Below are 19,859 nucleotides of genomic sequence, written 5' to 3'. Positions count from 1 at the left end.
AGTCTGCTTACCATTTCAGTACAGTCAGTCAAGAGCTGTTGGTGGTGCTGGCCACCCTCCTCTTAGCTTCCCTACCCCTGCTTTTGGAATGGATGTTTTTTAAGTTTACAGGTGGAGACAGTGAGTCAAGAAAGGCTGAGGAATTTGCTCTCAGCTGTGCAGTTAACATCGTAGCGGGCTGAGCCAGCTAAGCCTGGCCACTGCCCAGCATCCTGTTTGGCTGCCTAGCTGGCCTCACTTGCCTATGAGGCTGAGAAGTCTTTGGAGTCAGGAATTGTAACGGAATATATTTTACAGTCACCTCACAAGATGTGGCTCCAACTTTGGATGAGCAAATGACTAGAACCCTATTAAAATGTAATATATTCATTCTCGTGCAGATCAGCTGGAAGCAGGTCATGTCTTCCAGAGCCTAAGTGTATCCCGAGTCACACTTGCCATCCACTCCTTATGAAGCCTCTCCCCAGCTAGGCAGTGCTGTGTCTGAAGGACTTGACTGAAGTATCTGGGGTCAGGGGGTGTGGTGGAGGGAGCCAGGGGCATTGCAGAGGGGCAGAATTACGCTACTTCCTTCTTGAATGTATTGGACATAAATGAATGATTACAGTATTTTTAGAAACCAGATATGAAACAGCTTTGGTGAACCAATGAAATCTCTCATAAAGTGACCATAATGCTATATATTTTAGTTAGAATTTTGTTGCTTTTATCACAAATGTTTCTGTCCTTGTACAGTTATTTTTCATATTTTAGAACTTTCCATAAGTAAAAATCCTTTTAGATATTTAGGTCCTCTACACATTTGCCTTTTGGACTTCGCTTTGTATTGTAGAGAGTATGTCTGTGTTGGTAAATGTAGCTGTTCGTTTTTCTACTTTAGAACCTGTCGTCGTAAGTCTGTGCCTTACCCCATTCTACCATTCCTGGAAGTTGGATTTTTTCCTCTTTTGAAATTTGAGACAGGACTCTTGTAAGGATTCCTTTCTGTCATTGCTTGGTGGAAACTGTGGTGATTACTGGTTGCCTCCTCATCTCTCACCTCATAGCCACTGTGAGGAGTTTGAGTTTCCCGTGGGTGTGTTTGCCCTTTCTAAGCTACCAGTAGTTGATTTAAACTGATAGGTTAATATTGTTGTATAGTTTCACTCATTTTAATTGTAGGTCAAGAAGCTACTCTAGGAGTCGGAGCAGAGGCTGGTACAGCAGAGGCCGGAGCAGAAGCCGGAGCAGTTCCTACCGCAGTTACAAGAGCCACAGGTAAGCTTGCGACCTGCCCTCACTGTGCTCTCTGCAAGCGTAGTGGAGTAGCCGTGGAGAATTGTGGTATCATGGACTGGCTGATTTTCTCACCTAGCTTTTTCTTTCCAGGAGCTAGGGACTTCTTCCTGGCTGTTGCTAGGACAACAATCTTACCAGAGCGAGGCAAGGGCAGCGGTAGAAAGGAGGTAGAAAGAGGCTCCGTGACCGCTCCCTGCACTCACCCCAATACTCGCTCCTTAACCTAAGTTCACGCCTGCACTCTTCCCTTGACTTAGATCAAAGTTCAGGATGTGTGGATTGTCCAGAGGGTCCCAAGGGGAAGAAGTGGGGTGGAGGGAGAGCCCGAACGCTGCTTTCCCAGCTACTTTCCCTCTTTGGCCGCTGAGGTGTTTTCCAGTGCTGCAGCTGCAGTTCACTGTGTCCCGCCTCCCCTGCCCTCCCCGCCCACTGCCTTCCCATGGCCTTGCTTCACGTGACCGCAGATGGACTGCGTACAACTTAAGCTTCTGGAATCAGGCTTTAAAGCATCCAATCAACTCTTCATGTGAAAACCAGTATACAGCTGTAGGATTTCACTGTACTTTCACTCTGATATACAAATAAATGTCTAGATTTTTGATAGAGCCAGTCTTGCCCTGACCCACAAGATGACAGTCCTTCATGTGATTCACATTAGGACGTCCAGCAGGAGCCGATCCAGGAGCAGCTCGTATGATCCCCACAGCCGGTCCAGGTATGGACAGGGGTTAGGGACCACCTGTGGGGGCAGGACTAAAGACCTGGCTTTGCATATTCTTAACTACAGAGTGTCACGTTTTATTGACTAACTTCAGTGCATGTATTTGTCTCCTGAAATCATGCCCTTTCTGAATAATAAGGTCTTTTGGATGATTTTTTTTAATCTATTAGATCAGTGGTAATGACAGTGTAAAATTGTAATGACAGGCAAACGGGTGTTTATTAAATACAATTGCATATTAAGAACCACCAGATTCAGTGAAACTAAGTCAGTGTTAATGTTGTGGTGTTTCTCAATGCAGAAAATAAGTTGACTTTTTTTTCTTTTCTTTGGTAAGTTTCGTGGGTGATTGCTAAACATGTCTTGTGCTTGCTTGTTACACAGCTGTTCCTCCTACATTGTCATTTAGTGCCTGTGTTGTAAGCTAGGACACTCTTGAAGTCCTAAGACGTGGAACCTGCGACTGTCTGACTGGGAAACTGTAATGTGTGCTGCTCTTGTTGAAGCAGGTCCTACACTTACGACAGCTACTATAGCAGGAGTCGAAGTCGGAGTCGAAGCCAGAGGAGTGACAGTTACCACCGAAGCAGAAGTTACAACAGGCGGTCCAGGTGGGTGTCCCCTTCACTGCAGGCCATGGTAGGCACTTGGTGTCAAGTGCTGACCCACCAGTGGTGGCTTGAGCACAGAATTCCAGCAGTCCTTGGGCAGCTTCTCCACATGGCCTTGGTGGTCAGCCAGCGCTGCCAGGCACTATTCATTGGTGATTGTTCGTCTCAAGTGAATTTTTCACTGTTCACATGTCATCAGACAGGTGTCTTTCAGGAAGGAGTAAAGAGAGCCCCCCCCCCCCAACCATGGCCCACTTCCTCAAGCAGTGCCATTTACTAGGAAGAGCTAATTTTTCTTAAGTTAAAAAAAAGGCAATGTATAAAATGTCATAACTTGCTTCAGGATTAAGGTTTGTATCACTTATTTTTAAAAAATACATATATTTTTATGTATTACATGTTTCATATGACATTTTGGCTACTACAATCTTTATGGTAACTTTTGTAATGCCCCTTCTGGTGGCTTCTAGTCTTACGCTGCACACATGGCAGCTACAGTGGCACTGGTAAAAGACCTGAGCTCGGACCCACTGTCAGCCTTGAAGGGCTCCCTCCTGCCTTCACGGGCAGGTCTCAGCCCCACGGCATGGCAAGTGGCCCCTTATTGATGACCCTCCTGGCCACCCTCCTGGTGTAAGACCTTTCCTTGCCTGGAGATATGCACGCACTCTGTGCCATCTCTCCTTTCGCTTCATGAAATCAGTAGCTCCCACAGCACACCTGGCAAGCCCTCGCGGGCCCCCAGTCTCAGGTCAGCCCATGCCCCTCCTGAGCTCCCACTGTCCCCACTGTCCCTCACTTGCTGTTCTCATCTCTGTTAACTACCTGAGGCCCAGAAGGTAGGGGGGAGATGAGTACCCACAAAATAACTGCATGGTAAGCAAAACCAGGCTCACTTGACTGAGAGACCCAGTGGCCATGTTCAGACACAAACCCACTCCCACCCCTTGTTGGGCTGTGTTTTGGTTCCTGCACCATTAATGAAACTATTCATGGACTGTGAGCTTGGAAATTACCCCTATGCATTTGCATGTATGGATTCCAAGTTTCTTTATCTTAACCTTAATAGTAGTACTGTTTGCAATGTTTGAAAAGTTTATGGTGGTTGCTATAAGGTGCTATGTTGTGCTCCGCAATCATGTTTTCAAGCCACTTGTATAAAAAAAGAAGTTGTTAGAGAAATCTAAAGAATTGACAGTTTAGAGGTTTTTACATATTTTGTTTGTGTTGTTATACAGGAGTTGTAGATCTTATGGCTCTGACAGTGAAAGTGACCGAAGTTATTCTCGTCACCGGAGCCCCAGTGAAAGCAGCAGAGACAGTTGAAAACCATCCATTTTTTTAATACAAATTATATCTTTATTTGTAAATATCTGATAACTTAAAAGGCTAAGAAACTTAATGGTAGTCTGTTGTTCTATTTCCATATTAGAGGTGAATTTCAAAAACTCTTATTATTCATTAATTTACATGTACACAGAAGTTTTAAAATACAGATATCTCCTAAAAATATTTTTATGCCACAATTTTTACAGTAGCCAACTATGAACATGAATTTCGTTTTCTTGAATCAAGAAATTATGAAATTTACCACATATAGTTTGCAATATTATTTTGGGTAGACTCTTCATTCCTTGTATCGCTTGGAATAGATTGTTCTTACGGGTTTTCAGGTTTGAGCATAGAAGCTGCCACGCGTAGGGCTGTGAAGAAATGTTCATGGCGACCGACTGCCCAGTCATTTCCATTTACTCCTAGAAATGCCCCCGACCCTGACCCCGACTCCAACCCCCACCCCCGGGTCGACACAGTAGGGCTCTAGGGTCATCCACTGCCTCTTGACTGCTCTGCAGTCTCAGACGATGAGGAAGGGTGAGTGTGCTGCCCACGGTCCGCCCTGGGGCCTGACCACTGCCTGGGGTGAGGCTAGGAAGAGGAGTCGGCCTTAACCCTGAATTCCTGTAGTGTCTCTAAGGACTTGGTATTTTATGTGCTTTTTAATAGATGCTATCGTAAGTCTTGATTGTAAAACATCCTCTTCCAGTTCATGCTTCGGTGCTCGGTACCTTGGGGTGCCTCGGTAAGCATTATTATATGCTGTATATTAGAATACTATCAGAGACAAAAATGATTTTTTAAAGTTTTACTGGCCCCAAAAATGGTTTCTTCTGAGCCATCTTCACTTTGATTACTTAAGGGACTTCTCTCAAACACAGTTGTGGTTTGGGGGTCCCCGCATAGGCAGGATTGGCAGCACAGGTGGGGGTCACTCAGGTCTGCTGCCCGGGGGTGTTTCTGGGGCAAAGTGCAGGCCTGTCTTTGCCATCTGGCGTGTGAGGGCTGCACTGGCTGCACAGCTGCAGTTGGAACCATGAGTGAACCTAGGACCAGAGGGGGTAGGGTGCTGTGTTCATTACCTGTCTTCATGGTGTTGGGTGGGTTCTCCAGAGACCATTGACCTATCAAATGTTGTATATATGTCTTTTAAAAAAACGTTTAGTTTTTTTGTCCTCAAGTGTACTTAATCACCTTAGTGCCAGTTTAATATAGTTATGCAAGAAGAAATTCATATTGGATGTTCGCTGTCCAACTTGGCACCTTCCTGCCCCAGGCCTCACCTGGACTCCTGGGGAAGCCAGGAAGGGCCCTCGGCGGAAGGAGGGGAGACCGTGGACATCCTGAACTGTCACCCAGACGGAGAATGTAAACAGGGTTAGGTGGGCAGTTGCCTGCCAAGTTGCAATAGACTGAAGTGTGCTAGAAAACACTAAGGCAAAGAGTGACTTGATAGGAACACAACACAGTGTCTGACTCATGTGAAGGATTTTCAAAAGTTGCCTGCTCAGGAGACTTGCTTCCCCACTGCCCAGTGGGAAGATACATATTCAGAACCCCAACAAGCTGCTGGATCTAATTAGGCTAGGAAAGTTACTTTGGGCAGCGTATCAGTTTTTCTGCTGTATGAGAAAGCACCTCAAATTTAGCAGTGGAATGCAGCACCCGTGTAACTAGCTCACAGTTGTGTGGCTCTCAGTCAGCCATGAGATGGCTGGAGCTTCCTGTTCAGGGTCCCACAGGATGGTTGCCCAGGGTTGGTATGAAGCATTGCTTTAGGGGGTACTGGGCCAGACTCGCTCAGGGGCAGACTTATGTTCCCTGTTGGCTGTCCTGTGGGCTAGGCAAGGGGTTCCTGGGTTCTCCAAGACTGCCTGCCTTCCTGCTGCTGGGGTCCCTTCCATCTCTGAACCAGCAGCAAGCCCTCAAGCCTTTGTCTTTGTCATGCTGCAAGTCCCTCTCCTCTGTTTTAAGGGTCCATGCCATTAGAGCAAACCCAGAGATCACCTATTTTAATTTAAGGTCAATTGTGCCATAGAACCTAACAGAATTGCAGGAGTGAGGGCTCATCATTTCCACAGGGGCAGGGATTAGCACGTGGAGGGGGTGGGGGTTGGCAGAAGTTTGTTCCCATAGGCAGTGATTAGTTGTGCCCATCTCGGCTGTGGCTGGGACCCAAGCCTGAAGGGGCAGCCCTGGAAGCCCCTTTCTACAAGGTAGAGGCCAGCCCTCCACTGCAGCGGCCCCTTGTGTTGACTGAAGTAAACTGCAGGAACAACTTCTCCCTAAAGATAATGGCTCTGTATTGTGAAGTTATTTTTTAATAAAACTGAATTATGTTGTGTATTGTGCTTAATAGAAAATGCATTTTAACTGTTTTTGTAATGTTCTGTTTACTGCAGATGAAATATCGGTATTGTTCATAAACTGTAGAAGATACTTTTGTACATATTAGCGATGTCTAATTTGTATACATGTGACTTAAACCTCCCCAAGACTTGAAAGGGGATCTTATAAAAATTAAAGTACTTAGTCTAACTCCTCACATGTTTCATTTTTCTCTACTCACCCAGACTTTACATAGTCTTTTTTTTTTTTTTAAGATTTGTTTTATTTTTATTGGAAAGTTAGATATACAGAAGAGGAGAGACAGAGAGGAAGATCTTCCCTCCAATGATTCACTCCCCAAGCGGCCACAACAGCCGGAGCTGTGCTGATCTGAAGCCAGGAGCCCAGAACCTCTTCCAGGTCTCCCACGCGGGTGCAGGGTCCCAAGCCTTTGGGCCGTCCTTGACTGCTCTCCCAGGCCACAAGCAGGGAGCTGGATGGGAAGCAGAGCAGCTGGGATTAGAACTGGCGTCCATGTGGGATCCCAGCGTGTGCAAGACAAGGACTTTAACTACTAGGCTACTGTGCTAGGCCCTTTTGAAATGGAAAAAAAAGACACAGTTCTTTGACCCAGTCTGAGAAGAGATCACCTCTTTTCTCGCTGAGTGTTAGTGGTGGGGGCAGGTGAATCTGTGACCTTCCCTACATGGAGGAGCATCCATGGTGCCTGGGCTTCCAGCTTCCTGCCTGTGTGACCTGCTGCCCAGGGGACTGTCCATTCACTGCACCCCCAAGGCAGCACTCGCTCAGTCTCTGACCAAGGAGAACTTGCACGCAAGGACAAGCAGCTTTGTCTCCTTGCAGCTCAAAGCAGTGTGTCTCCGTGAATGTGGTGTCACTTCTCACAGCAGCTAACTTCTCACTACAGTTGCTCAGTTTTCTTAATCATGGTAACAGTAAACTGCCAGGTCAGGCAACTCCTAAAAATGTCAGATCTGAAGACCCGATGCTTTAAAACTTAAGAAGGGCTAAAGCCACTGCCCCCAGTGTCAGAGTGCCAATTCAAGTCCCGGTCCTTCACTTCCAAACCAACTTCCTGCTAGCTTGAGGCTGGGAAGAAACAAGGGCCCTAAGTAAGTGTATCCTTATCACCCACAGGGAAGACTAGAGTTTGGAGCTCCTGGCTTTAGCCCGGGGCATTTGGGAAATTCACCTGCAGATGGAAGATTGAGTCCCTGCCTGCCTCCCTTTCAAACAGACAATGCTGAAGTCTTTGCCTTGAAGAAAGCTGACGAAGTTCCCTATTTTCTAGTGAATTCCAGGGTCCTTAACGATGTTCCAAGAGTGATGAGCTGGCTGGGATAGTACTGGGGACCGTGTGTCACGGGATTTGGTCCTGACGCTTGTGAAGGAGTTAGGTGCTAATCAGGAGATGAGGGGAAGTGAAGAACACTGAAGACCAGGTGGTGCAGGGGTGAGGGAAGGAGGCCGGGGCTCAGCAGCAAGGGTTCAGGCTGGTGAGACTAGGAAGGCAAGGCTGGTTTTCAGCTAAAGGAATGGCCCCTGCCGCTGCTCAGGTCAACCACAGGAGTGCTGGGCACCTGGTGGTGCTGTGACCATACAGGCTGCAAGCTCCTGGGAAGTCGAGAGGTGGGTCTCAGGACAGACTCCAGGCTTCACCAGTGCCATGAGATCCTGGTGCAAGGGAGAGGCAGGGCTCACTTGCTATCGTCCCCTCATGAATCAGAAGGCTTCTGGTGAGCTGTGCTAAATCTGGGGCCAGGGACAAGCACTTGGGCCTCCTGTCTCTAGTCCATCAGGTCCAGCTCCTGGCTACCCTAGGGAGAGGTGCATTTCCCATCACCCAGATCCATGAGGCCAGTGGGGTAACACTGAGTGGCCAGCAGTCTCGGAACAGACACTGCCTGCCATGTGCCAGGGACGTTGTAAGACTGCCTGCTTCTCAACTCATTGACGCTGTGAGAGAATGCTTGCCACTGGGGTGAGGAAGGTGGGTGAGCAGAAGAGCTCAGAGATGCAGCTGCCTCCCAGAGGGCCTGGCCCACAGGACCAGCCTCAGGACCCCTGGCCAGGGTCCCAGGGACAGCCCACCGAGGACTGCCACTAAGCTCTGTGCCTCCTGCCTGATTGGACTGGACTGCAGTTTGAAAAAAAAAAAAAGAAAGGATCTTTATAGGCAAAGGTGCCAGAAGCAGACGGACAGTTTCCAGTTTACTCTGCTACTTCCCAGTTGGGGAACAGAGTAGGACAACTTGCTTAACCTCCCTCTACAGTTTGTTCCTCATCCGAAACACTGGGTGCCAGGGACCCCTCCCTGCTGGAAGCGCGGATTAAATGCTTAGAACTAAACATGGCAATCGCTTCTCGGCCTTTTGGCTAAGATCAAGTGTAGAACTAAACATGGCAGAGAGGTTTGGGGTGGTGCCTCCCCGGGCCTTGCCACTATGAAGAATGGAAAAGTCCCTCAGGGTTTGTGTGGTGGACGGGACTGTTAGTAGTAGGGGCTCTTGAGTGAGCAGGATGGGAGGAGATGCTAGAAGCTGTCAGGGAGGCCTTGAATGCCAAGGACCTGATGGTTGCACTGGGAGAAAGGACCTGGCCCTCTGCTGGTTAGCATTAGGTCCCCCATCCCCCCACCTCCAGCAGCTGCTGTCTGTTAATGCTGGGCTCAGCAGAGCCAGGACAAGGCAGCTGCCATGCTCACAGCCCCAGGCCCCAGGCCCCGGGGCATGCCTGGCCTGGCGTCTTCTGTCCTCCTGTGCCCAGTGCAGCCACACAGCTGCATGCCCCCCCCCCCCCCAAAAGAGGCTGAGCCCTAACCAGTTGGGCACCCTGGACACACAAGCACATGGCAGGTACTGTTCCAGGCAGGTTCAATTGAGGGTGAATCTGGCCTCGCCAGTCTGGGGATGCCCCCCAGCACAGTGGGCATCCCTGTTGCTGAAGACTTCAAGAATTTGAGGAAACCCCTAAGCTGACCTTCACGGCCAGGGGCTACAGCTCAAATGGCTCGGACCTCTGAGCTCTGCCTTATTGGCAGCCTCAATGATTCCTGACTCGCCCTGGGCCACACAGTTCTAGCCTGGCAGACTCCACCCCAGTAATTCAGCCCCATCTACCCCTTGAGGAAGCTTGCCCATGCCATCCTGGAGCTGTAGTTCCCCCTGTGCATTCTTCCCCAAGGCCAACAGGGTATTCTTCCCTACCAACCACGCTAGCCGTGGTCAATGGACAAGAATCTCCGCTCCATACCCCGTCACCTCAAGTTCCCTGCAGGTGCTGAACTCACCTCCTGGCCTGTGCTGCTGCCTCCATCTGCCAGGAGGTCTTTCCCCTTCCTTGGCTCTCTCTGATGTTAACTTCCCGACCTCAGCTTGCAGCAGCCCCAGGAGAGGCTGCTGGACTAAGGCCCTGTCAGATGTGCTGTGCCTGGTGCCTCCCAGAGCTGGGACTCTGCCTGGGCTCCCCCCATCTAGGGGCTGCAGGCCACAAAACCAGACAGGAGGGGCAGTGGGAGCCTTCAGGGAGAGAATCCCCCTTTTCACCCAACCCTCAGCTCCTGTGGCTAAAGCCATTTCCCAGCAGATGGCCATCCCTATCTTGGTCATGCGGGCCACGCCCTCTGCCCAGCTGTGGCTTGGGAATGGGTCTAGGTGTGCTCCCTGCAACCATGGGGGATGTCGCTCTCCAAACTGCCTTCCCTCTCACTGCCGATGCTGAAGCCTGGCTCATAGGTCCTGCCCTGGGCCTCAATGTCCTTAGCCAACTAATGGGCACACAGTCCCTCTCTTGCCAGCTTCCCAGGCTGGTGACAGTGAGTCGGAGGAGGAAGTGAGCTGGGAATGAGGAAGAAAGGGAAGGCAGCCAGGGGGTAAGTTGCTGGTCAGGAATCTGTGGGCCACGCTGGCCTGCCTTGGCCTGGGAGCCCCTAGGAGTTGTGCACCCCTGCAGCTGCCAGGGGTGTTGCGCATGCCCCAGCTATGGGGGGCACGTCCCCGGCTCCCTTGCTCACCCTCCATCTGCCACAAGCATCCCTCCCCTGGCCCTCTTGCTCAGTTCACCTCCGGGGCTCTGGGATAGCCCTGATTGGAGGCCTTCCTTGCTCAGTCTGAGGGGTCTTCACTCATCAGCTTGTTCCAAGCGGCCCTGCCCCCCATTTGGATGCACACACAGGTGCACAGGTCGGCCCATGTGGTGAGAGTGACCCCCCAATAGGGAAGACTGAGCTTGTGAAAGGCCTGCGAGGACGTGGGTGCCTCCTCTCCACAGTGGTGGGCCAGTCACCACCTGCCCCCCAGTCAGACCCAGGGCCCCACAGTGCCAGCACCGCCAGACCCCTGCCCCCACTCTGGCCCTGCCAGAGCAGCATTCCACAAGCCTGGCGGCAGCTCCCCAACACAACCACCCTGGCAGGCGCGCAGGCCATCGCCATAGTCACACGGCTCCGGGTGGGACAGTGAGGCCTGGGGCCCCACCTTACCGCCACCTGGATCCCCGCAGCTGTGGTGGGCACAGCCCGGGGCAGCCAGAGGAGGCCACCAGGTAGGTACAGTCCCCGGGAACCAAGTCCCCAGACTCACCCCCATGTCGGAGCTAGCGAGGCAACAGGGTGGGGGTGGTGGGCACAGCAGGGTTCAGTCCCTCTGGAATCCGCTGGTTCAGGGCAGCGGGTGGGAAGCCTTTTCTACGGCGGGTTGGGGGTGGGGAGGTGGGGTTGCCTGGCGCGCCCGGCTTCCTGATTTCTCCGCAGCCTCCGACCCCGGCCCCGTCTCCGTCTCCGTGGTACAGCTGGCGGGCACCAAGGTTAGACTCTCGAACGAACTTCCCGGGAGCGGGGTGGGGCCGGGGTCTCCATCCACTGGGATGTGAGCCCTGGGGCCTGCCTGGGGCGGGGGCGTCACACGGGGACGCCGCACACCACGCGTGTCCGCGCCCCCCGCCGGCACGCAGGGCGGCCTGGCCCTTTAAGCGTCCAGACGGCGGCCCCAGCTGACGCGCGGGCTCCAATCGGCGCCCCGCGCCCCCCGCCCGCCGCGCCCGAGGCTCTGGGGCCGCAGCTGCTCGGCGCTGGACTCGCCGCGGCCCTGCGCCTCCGCCCGCCCGGCCGCGCCCCCCGGGGGCCATGGTCGCGGGGCCCTGCGCGGGGGCGGCCCCCAGCGCGGCGCTTCATGGAGCGGCCCGGGCCTGGCCGCCGGGGGCAGCGCGATCCCGCGGGGCCCTGTGAGCCCCCAGCGCCACGACACCATGGTACGCAGGGCCCTGCCTGTCCCCCCGCTTATCCGCCCACCTGCCAGCGCTGCCCTCGAGAGCGCACGCCCCGCCACCCTGACTCGGGGTGCAGGGGGTCTTGCAGGGGTCTGCGCCTCCCCCGGGTGTTTGCGACCCCCTTCGACTGGGTCCCCGCGGGCCAGGAATGCGGCGTTAATGGCGCGGAGCTCGGCCCCGAGCGGGTTAAATTCCTGGGGTGGGGGCGCCTGCGCGAGAGGCTGAGGTCTCCCTGGGCTCCAGCGGATGGGGACGCTTCCCTCCGCCGGGGACGGCGACGCCCTCGGGCTGGTGATGAAGGGGGAAGGGGGAGTCGGATTCCCGCCCGAGCCTTGGGCCACGTGGGCTCCGGAGCCGCCCTGCCTGGGGATTCGCGAGGGCCGGGCCTCAGGGCGGGGGGCGCCCGGAGCCCAAACTCCTGTGTGACCTTGGGCCGGTTCTCCGCCGTCTCTGAATCTATTTTCCAGGGAAGGAGAGGGGTGGTCGACGGGGTACCCCTTCCCTAGAAGAAGGAACCTGGAGGTCGTGAGCTTGTACCCCCAGCCTCCCCTTGCTCAGCCTGGGGCCCCCCTTTGATGCCCAGAGATGAAAGGCTCAGGGTGGGAGTCAGTCAAACGGATGCACAGGTCACTTCACCAAGCTGGGGGGGTGGAGGGGGTGGCTTGCCAATGGGGCCAGATACCCCTCAGGTGCAGAAGGCTGGGCAGTCTCTGCAGGTGTTCCTGGCACCTGTTCCCAGTCTGACTCAGGGGGAGGATTTGAGCATATGAAACCTGCACCCCCACACACACACCCTGATGACCCTCAAGGTTTGACTGCCTTCCTGGTCCTGTCCCATAGTTAGCCCCTGGGGTGCCCAGGGCTCGGGGTGGTATGTGCCTGTGGCTGCAGCTGGCTGAGCAATGTGTGGATAGTGGCTGCGGAGAGCTGGCACATGTGGCTGGAAAGGCCCTTTGTGGGAGGAGGCTCAGCTCCTGCTCAGCCTGCCTATGCCCTGTCTAGGGGGTCCAGGTGGAGTCGTTGGGCCCAGGCAGCCAGGGTGAGGGGCTCCCATGGGTGCTGGTGGCTTGGCTGGGGTTCCTGTGTAACAAGTCTTGGGGGCCATAGGGCTAGGCCAGATGTACACATGGAAGGCCGCCTTTTGCCCCAGGCAGTGGGCACTGGAAGGAGTTCCAGAAAAGGTGGTTGGAGAGTTCAGGGCCCTGGTGGTCTGAGGTGATCTTGCCAGCAGGCTGGACCCTGACAAGTCCCCGCCCAGGCCACGTCCCTCACCACTGTCAGCCTCTTAGGGAGTGCTGCTTTCACCTGCACCCTCACTGATGTGCAGGTGCGGGGGCCTGGGGCACCCCTGCAGATGACTAAAAAGTCAGCCACGTGGTGTGGTGCCTGGTCTGGCCAGGAAGGGTAGGCTGATTGGAGCTGGGAGGCCAGGGCTGCGGCCCGTGGGACCACTGTGCTGAGTGGCAGTGTCCCATCTATGCAGTGGGGCTGGGTCCCAGGAAATGAATCCGAAGCAAAATCAGGAGATGGAAGGGGCCTGGTCCCCTTGGGTGAGTTAGGTGAGCCAGGCCTGGACGACCCTGCAGCTCTGGGCTAGTGGGTGGGGGGCTGGGCAGGGCAGACAGTGCTTTCTGGACAGGAGAAAGGGGTGTGGTAGATGAATTCAGAGAAAAGGGTGTGTCTGTGGCCAGGGGCCCAGAGTGCACAGGGCGGGTGCTGCCTCCTGCTGAGGCCTAGGTAGATGGAGGTGGATGAAGTGATGGAGGAGCTGTAGACCTAGGCCCTGCCAAGGCTGGGCCCCCCAAGACTGGCCTGGAGGGTTCACAGTAGAGGGAGTAGAACAGGGCTCATCCCTGGCCCCTCTGGCAACTAAGTAGCCAGCTGGTTTTGTGCCAGACGCATGTGGGAGGCGCTGAGTCTGCTGGGCAGACTCAAACCTCGAACCTAGAGCTGGTGGGGTCGGGCTAGCCAGGCAGGTGGCTGGCAGGTGCTGACCTTGCGTCGCGTGCCAGGGACTGGGCAGGCTGCCTGTCTGCTGCTCAGCATTTGCAGAGGCCGCTGTGGGAGAGCCAGGGCTGACCAGGTACATTCACAGGGCTTCTCACATGGAATGGCCCCCAAACAGGACCAACCCAGAGCCGTTGGACCTGGACCACACCTGGCAGGGCGCTTGGGCCAGGCCCTGGGGTGGACAGGCGGTATGCGGCCTGTGGCCTGAGCCCTGGCTGAGGCTGGTCTCACAGTCTCCATGGATAAGGCAGGGACAAGTGACCAGCCCTGGTTTCTCCGTCAGCAGCCCTCAGGGCCTAGGCCTTGAAGCTCACTGCTGGTGTGGTGAGAGCTCCGTGCAGTGTTGCCACCCAGCTGGCTCTGAGAGGCCAGAAGCAAGCACCTGAGCCTAACTTCAGATGCATTTGGGCCCCGGCAAGCTTGTTCTTACTGGCACATGAGAGCATGGGGCCCGGAAAATGCTGGCCGAATGGCCAAGTCCCTTCTGCGGTGACCACTGTGTCCTGGCTTTTCTAGGATTGTCCTGGTCCCATCACTGGAAGCCCTGCCTCCCAGCCCCTCTGCCTGCCTGCAGGGATGTCCCATTTCACAGGGGAAAAGCCAGAGGCCTGGGAGGGAGTGGACTGACCCCAGGAGTTTGACCATCAGCCTCAGAAGGTTATGGTCAATCTGAGGTTGAGCCCAGAGGGTTTGCTTAAGCGGACTTGAGTCCTCGCCCTCAGGCACCTTTTGCCTGGGAGGTGAAGTGGGGAGGGGTGAGTGGGGGTGGCCACCCACAGCCCTTGACCTTCTCTGTTGTCTCCCCCAATCTCCCGGCAGTTGCTGGTTGAGAAGACAACCGACTCACCGGCGGCCGAGTTCTCGCTGGTGGAGGACGTGGCGCTGCACTTCGCCTGCTTGATGGGCCGCCTGAACGAGCAGCGCCTCTTCCAGCCCGACCTCTGCGACGTGGACCTGGTGCTGGTGCCCCAGCGCAGCGTCTTCCCGGCGCACAAGGGTGTGCTGGCTGCCTACAGCCAGTTCTTTCACTCGCTCTTCACCCAGAACAAGCAGCTGCAGCGTGTGGAGCTGTCCCTGGAGGCGCTGGCGCCCGGTGGCCTGCAGCAGATCCTCAACTTCATCTACACGTCCAAGCTGCTGGTCAACGCGGCCAACGTCCACGAGGTGCTCAGCGCTGCCTCTTTACTGCAGATGGCCGACATAGCTGCATCCTGCCAGGAACTTCTGGACGCCCGCTCGCTAGGCCCACCAGGCCCAAGCACTGCGGCCCTGGCACAGCCTGTGGCCAGCTGTGCCCCTGCTGCGCCACCCTACTACTGTGACATCAAACAGGAGGCCGACGCCCCCGGCCTGCCCAAGATCTACGCCCGTGAGGGCCCTGACCCCTATTCGGTGCGCGTTGAGGACGGAGCGGGGACCGCTGGGGACCCTGTGCCTACAGCCCTCGGGCCAGCCCAGCCCTTCTTTAAAGAGGAGAAGGAAGGTGTTGTGGAAGAGGCTGGCGGAGCCCCCACCAGCCTGTGCAAGCTGGAGGGTGGGGAGGAGTTGGAGGAAGAACTCGGGGCCCCCGGCACCTACGGGCGCCAGGAGCAATCCCAGATCATTGTGGAGGTGAACCTGAACAACCAGACCTTGCACGTGTCCACGGGGCCCGAGGGAAAGCCGGGCACTGGGACCAGCCCGGCCTCCATGGCGCTGGGCCGGGACGATGGGCTGCAGAGACACTCAGAGGAGGAGGAGGAGGAAGAAGAAGAAGAGGAGGAAGAAGAGGAGGAGGAAGAGGGTGGAGGCAGTGGTGGGGGTGAGGAGGAGGAGGAAGAAGAGGAGGAGGAAGAGGGTGGCAGTCCTGGAGAGGAGGAAGATGAGGAGGAGGAAGGGCACAGTGAACAGGAAGAGGAGGAGGAGGAGGAGGAAGGACACAGCGAGCAGGATCCAGAGAGTTCCGAGGAGGAGGAGGAGGAGGAGGAAGAAGGGGAGGCCGGGGCCAGGCAGGGGCCGGCAGGCTCTGGGGGCCGCCGGGGCAGCCAGGCAGAGCCCACTCCCCATAGTCGCATGGCCACACGGTCCCGGGAAGGTGCCCGGCGCCGGGGCAGCCCGGAGCCAGAGGAGCCTGGGCGGCGGAGTGGGAAGCGACCTAAGCCACCTCCCGGGGTCGTGTCTGCGGCGGCCCGCAGCACACCAGCCCCTGACGGGCTGGGGGCCAAGGTGAAACTAGAGGAGAAGCAGCACCACCCCTGCCAGAAGTGCCCGCGGGTTTTCAACAACCGCTGGTACCTGGAGAAGCACATGAACGTGACCCACAGCCGCATGCAGATCTGCGACCAGTGTGGCAAGCGCTTCCTGCTGGAGAGCGAGCTGCTGTTGCACCGGCAGACAGACTGCGAGCGCAACATCCAGGTGGGCCTCCCCGGGCTCCAGGTGCTGCCCACCCACCCTGGGGGCGAAGCAGGCTTAAGCCCCAGACCGTCGGACCAGCCAACCCCGGCTTGTGGCTCTCAGGGTAGAGCTGGGCCTTGGCACACGGGAAGGATTTGGAACCCACAGTGCCCTTGGCCACAGCAGCGAAGGAGACCATGGATGTGGGATAAGAGCTTGGGAGCGGCTGAGGCCAGGGACAGCCAGCCTCAGGGAGGGATGAGTCAGACCGTGTTTTAACATCCGTTGGGCTGCAGGAAGGCCAGCAGGGCCACGGTGTAGCTTCACAGGCTCTGCACTGCACAGAATTACACAAGAAGGGAGGAGGGGCTTGTTGGAGGGAGGGGGTCAGGGACGGGGGATGGGATACCATTTTTCTACTTCCCACAAAACATGGGGCAGTCCAGCTAGAGGAAGCTTCTACATGCCTGGGCCTGGAGAAGAAGGATGGGCTGAAAAATTTTGGCAGGGCAAGGCAGGGGAGAGGAACTGGCTTTCGGTGGTGGTGTGTGGGGGCTGCAGTGAGCCAACTGGGATCCCTAAGGGTGGTGCTAAGCTGCAGGTAGGTGGGTGCTAATTACCCAAGCTAATTGCTAATTGCAGCATCCTTGGGAACAAGTGTTACCTGGGGGGTTGCGTAGTAATCTGCTCCGCCCCCAAGCACCTGTTCCCACTTGCCTGCCACCTGCCAAATACCTGGCCTCCCTTTTGACATGGGTACCCTGACCCTGTTTCTGCCCAGGCCCTGGCCTCCAGCCTCCTGAAGGCCTGTGAGGAGGAGGGTGTGGTCCTCACAGCCATGCTGCTTAGGCCCCGGGGCCTCCTGCAGTCCTCTCCCTGTCAGTCCTGTGGGGATCCATTCCCCTTAGGGCTGTCTGGTGTCAGAGCATGAGTTTCAGCAGTGTCAATGTTCCCATTCTGTGCCGCTGGAAGAGATGACCCCTGGTCCTAGTTGAGCCCAGGATGGAGGAGGGTCCCAGGCGGCAGTTGTGGTGGGCGAGGTAAGTGCGTTAGAACATTCCCTTACTGCACTTGTGGGAGCCTCAGATCTGGCTGGTCCTTGGATCTTGCGCCCCTCTCTCTAGCATGTGTCAGGCAGCGGCACTGAGACTCCAGAGGGTCCTTGTGACTTGTGCAAGGTCACAGGGTCCTGCCTCGGGCTCACTGACGCTGTCTCACTCCCCACAGTGTGTGACGTGCGGCAAAGCTTTCAAGAAGCTTTGGTCCCTCCACGAGCACAACAAGATCGTGCACGGCTATGCGGAGAAGAAGTTTTCGTGCGAGATCTGCGAGAAGAAGTTCTACACCATGGCTCACGTGCGCAAGCACATGGTCGGTAAGCCTTGGCTGCAGGGGGACACAGCAGAGGACATGGGTGGACCGGCCTCTGGCTGCACCTGGCCAAGGGCAGTGTGAGGAATGAGCTGGGAGTCCTGGTGAGGCAGGCTGCAGCGGCAGGTGCAGCCTGCACAGGCTTAGGCCAGGACTGCTGTGCACATGTGAGCGCCTGGACAAGACGTCAAGAGGCCACCAGAATCCAGCTAGCATGCAGCTGTGTGTCCTGGCGTGGGGTGGTATCCTTCTGAATTACATGGAGTGCCATGTGGGTTGGCCCAGGCTTTCCCTGATGTGGCCTGCCCCCTGGCCAGGACCAGCCACTCCTGAACTCAGTAAGAAGGCCCTCTAAATGTGCTTGGGCCATGCCATCCAGATGGGCCCGGCTGGAATTCTTGTGGCCCTCCTGAACCTGTTCTGAGCCTGGGACTCGAGGCAGAGGTGGCCAATGCAGACAGCAGGACCCTGACCAGCACTTCCTGCTTTTCTCTCTGAACAAGGCTGGGGACTGTTGGGTGTTAAGTGGGACCCTGGGGTCTAAGCCTTAGTCACAAGCATGCTGGGCTTCCCAGAACAGGACAGTCCCTGAGCTCAGGCCTTCCTCTCAGATCTCCTGGGAAGAGTCTGTTGGTTCTCACCTGTCCTGGGCCCAAGGCCAAGGCCTTTCTTTGGGCCATGCCCTGTAGAAGCCCCAGCCCTCACAGCTGGGCAACTGTGAGCCCCATTCTGTAGGCCTAGGGAGATCAAGGGGGAAGCCGGTGGTCTGGCTGGGGTCTGGACAGAAGCCGGTCCTACCCAGGGCCTGGCTTCCAGCTTTCCCCAAAGCTTTGTTTTCCTTTGGCCAAGGGCCTGGAGGGAAGGGGTCCCTCCTGGGAAGCAGCCCACAGGCCTGTTCCAGAAGGCATGATCTGGGTCCGGCACGGGGGTGGTGTTGAGGTGAACCCTGAGACACATTGGCCTTGGCGCTCACCCCACAGCCCACACCAAGGACATGCCCTTCACGTGCGAAACCTGCGGGAAGTCCTTCAAGCGTAGCATGTCGCTCAAGGTGCACTCGCTGCAGCACTCCGGGGAGAAGCCCTTCCGCTGTGAGGTGAGCTGCCAGCTGGGGATGGGAAGCAGGGCCAACAGCTGTGGGAAAAGCAGGAGCCAGAAGCGCAGGGGCCCTTCCACTGCCACACCCCAAACTGCCACTCACTACCCCATACCCCCGACATGCAGCATGGGAAATTGGCCTGGACTGGAAGCCGTTGGCAGGACTCCCAGAGGTGGGGGCCAGGAGCACTCTAGGCAGGGGGAGCTGAGGCGGAGACCGCAGATGGGGATGACGGAGCTCTAAACCCAGGTCCCCAGCTGGGACCTGCATGTGCATGCATGCTGCCCAGACAGCCCCCAGAATCCTCTCCTGGGCTTGTCCTCACACACACCTACCACCTTGTCCGGGAACCCCTCCCCATGCGAGCCAAGCCTCACCCTCCCCGCACCTGCACCCCCAGAACTGCAACGAGCGCTTCCAGTACAAGTACCAGCTGCGCTCGCACATGAGCATCCACATCGGCCACAAGCAGTTCATGTGCCAGTGGTGCGGCAAGGACTTCAACATGAAGCAGTACTTTGATGAGCACATGAAGACCCACACAGGTGCACAGTGGGGAGACCCAGCGGGGTTGGGGGGGGGTTGGAGCGCTCCAGGAGGCCTGGTCACACCCCTTCTCTCTCTGGCCCTGGCTGGGGAGGCTCTGAGCGTGTTCCTAGGGCTGGGGTTCTGGCGGCTCCCCAGTGACTGACAGCCCGCTGCGCAACCAACCAGGGGAGAAGCCCTACATCTGTGAGATCTGCGGCAAGAGCTTCACCAGCCGGCCCAACATGAAGCGCCACCGGCGCACGCACACTGGCGAGAAGCCGTACCCATGCGACGTCTGCGGCCAACGCTTCCGCTTCTCCAACATGCTCAAGGCCCACAAGGAGAAGTGCTTCCGCGTCAGCCACCCGCTGGCCAGCGACGTGCCTCCTGCTGGGCCCAGCCTGCCCCCCACCCAACCTCAGACCCATGCCCTGCCCCTACTCCCTGGCCTGTCCCAGACCCTGCCACCTCCACCACACCTGCCACCTCCACCACCGCTCTTCCCCACTGTGGCCAACGCTGGTGGTGGTGGCAGCAGTAGCGGCAGGCTGAATGCCAGCAACTAAGGGCCGGACTGCACCTGCTAGGCTTGGGAGCACGGGGTCCACTTTGGGAGGGCCGCAGGCTGGGCTGGGGTGGCTGGCCGGGTTCCGCGTTAAGGCTCTGGCCACACAGCACACCTGCACAGTGCCCTCCTTTCTGCCACTCCTTTAAGCCTTTACTTTTTTTTTTTCTCAAAGTATAGGAACAAGAAAAGAGGCCACAGCAGCACCCCACTCCAGGCGAGAGGAGTGCTGGAGGCAGCAGGCCTGACCAGACCACTCTGGGGGTGGCATCCTTGGAGGTGTTGTGGGCCCAGGCAGGCCTGGAGTGTGTGGGCTGGGAGTGGGGAAGCTGATGGGGGCCACAGCCCCCC

The 19,859-nt window shown here is 56.4% G+C and overlaps 2 protein-coding genes and 1 long non-coding RNA gene across 7 annotated transcripts in view; 2 read left to right on the top strand and 1 right to left on the bottom strand.

Moving 5' to 3' along the window:
- NKTR (natural killer cell triggering receptor) overlaps positions 1-4,124 on the top strand; it is a 37,930-nt gene extending 33,806 nt beyond the window's left edge. For 4 of the 5 annotated variants that reach the window (XM_036497453.2, XM_058678461.1, XM_058678462.1 and 1 more), the window contains 4 exons: positions 1,162-1,257; positions 1,937-1,993; positions 2,506-2,610; positions 3,849-4,124. In XM_036497453.2, the coding sequence (XP_036353346.2) occupies positions 1,162-1,257; positions 1,937-1,993; positions 2,506-2,610; positions 3,849-3,936 (346 nt within the window). In that variant the 3' untranslated portion in view covers positions 3,937-4,124. The remainder of the gene's footprint in view (positions 1-1,161; positions 1,258-1,936; positions 1,994-2,505; positions 2,611-3,848) is intronic. The other variant, XM_004581713.3, reaches the window with a different exon arrangement.
- The window catches only part of LOC131482822 (uncharacterized), a 23,887-nt gene extending 9,347 nt beyond the window's left edge, over positions 1-14,540 (bottom strand). Inside the window, exon 1 of the long non-coding RNA XR_009247322.1 lies at positions 14,417-14,540. This is a non-coding gene — a long non-coding RNA (uncharacterized LOC131482822). The remainder of the gene's footprint in view (positions 1-14,416) is intronic.
- Positions 11,312-19,859, top strand: ZBTB47 (zinc finger and BTB domain containing 47). Its single transcript, XM_058678464.1, has 6 exons — positions 11,312-11,541; positions 14,389-15,966; positions 17,173-17,320; positions 18,297-18,412; positions 18,816-18,960; positions 19,130-19,859. Exons 1-6 carry the CDS (start codon positions 11,539-11,541, stop codon positions 19,507-19,509), a joined length of 2,370 nt encoding a protein of 789 aa, XP_058534447.1. The 5' UTR covers positions 11,312-11,538; the 3' UTR covers positions 19,510-19,859.

Source organism: Ochotona princeps, chromosome 21, assembly GCF_030435755.1.
Source record: "Ochotona princeps isolate mOchPri1 chromosome 21, mOchPri1.hap1, whole genome shotgun sequence".
NCBI classification, from domain to species: domain Eukaryota; kingdom Metazoa; phylum Chordata; class Mammalia; order Lagomorpha; family Ochotonidae; genus Ochotona; species Ochotona princeps.
This window is presented reverse-complemented; position numbering and strand designations above follow the sequence as displayed.

Coding starts and splice junctions, on each gene's coding strand:
- ZBTB47 (XM_058678464.1), top strand. Junction 17,321..18,296: donor CGTGCGCAAGCACATGGTCG/GTAAGCCTTGGC, acceptor CTCACCCCACAG/CCCACACCAAGGACATGCCC. Junction 18,413..18,815: donor AGAAGCCCTTCCGCTGTGAG/GTGAGCTGCCAG, acceptor CTGCACCCCCAG/AACTGCAACGAGCGCTTCCA.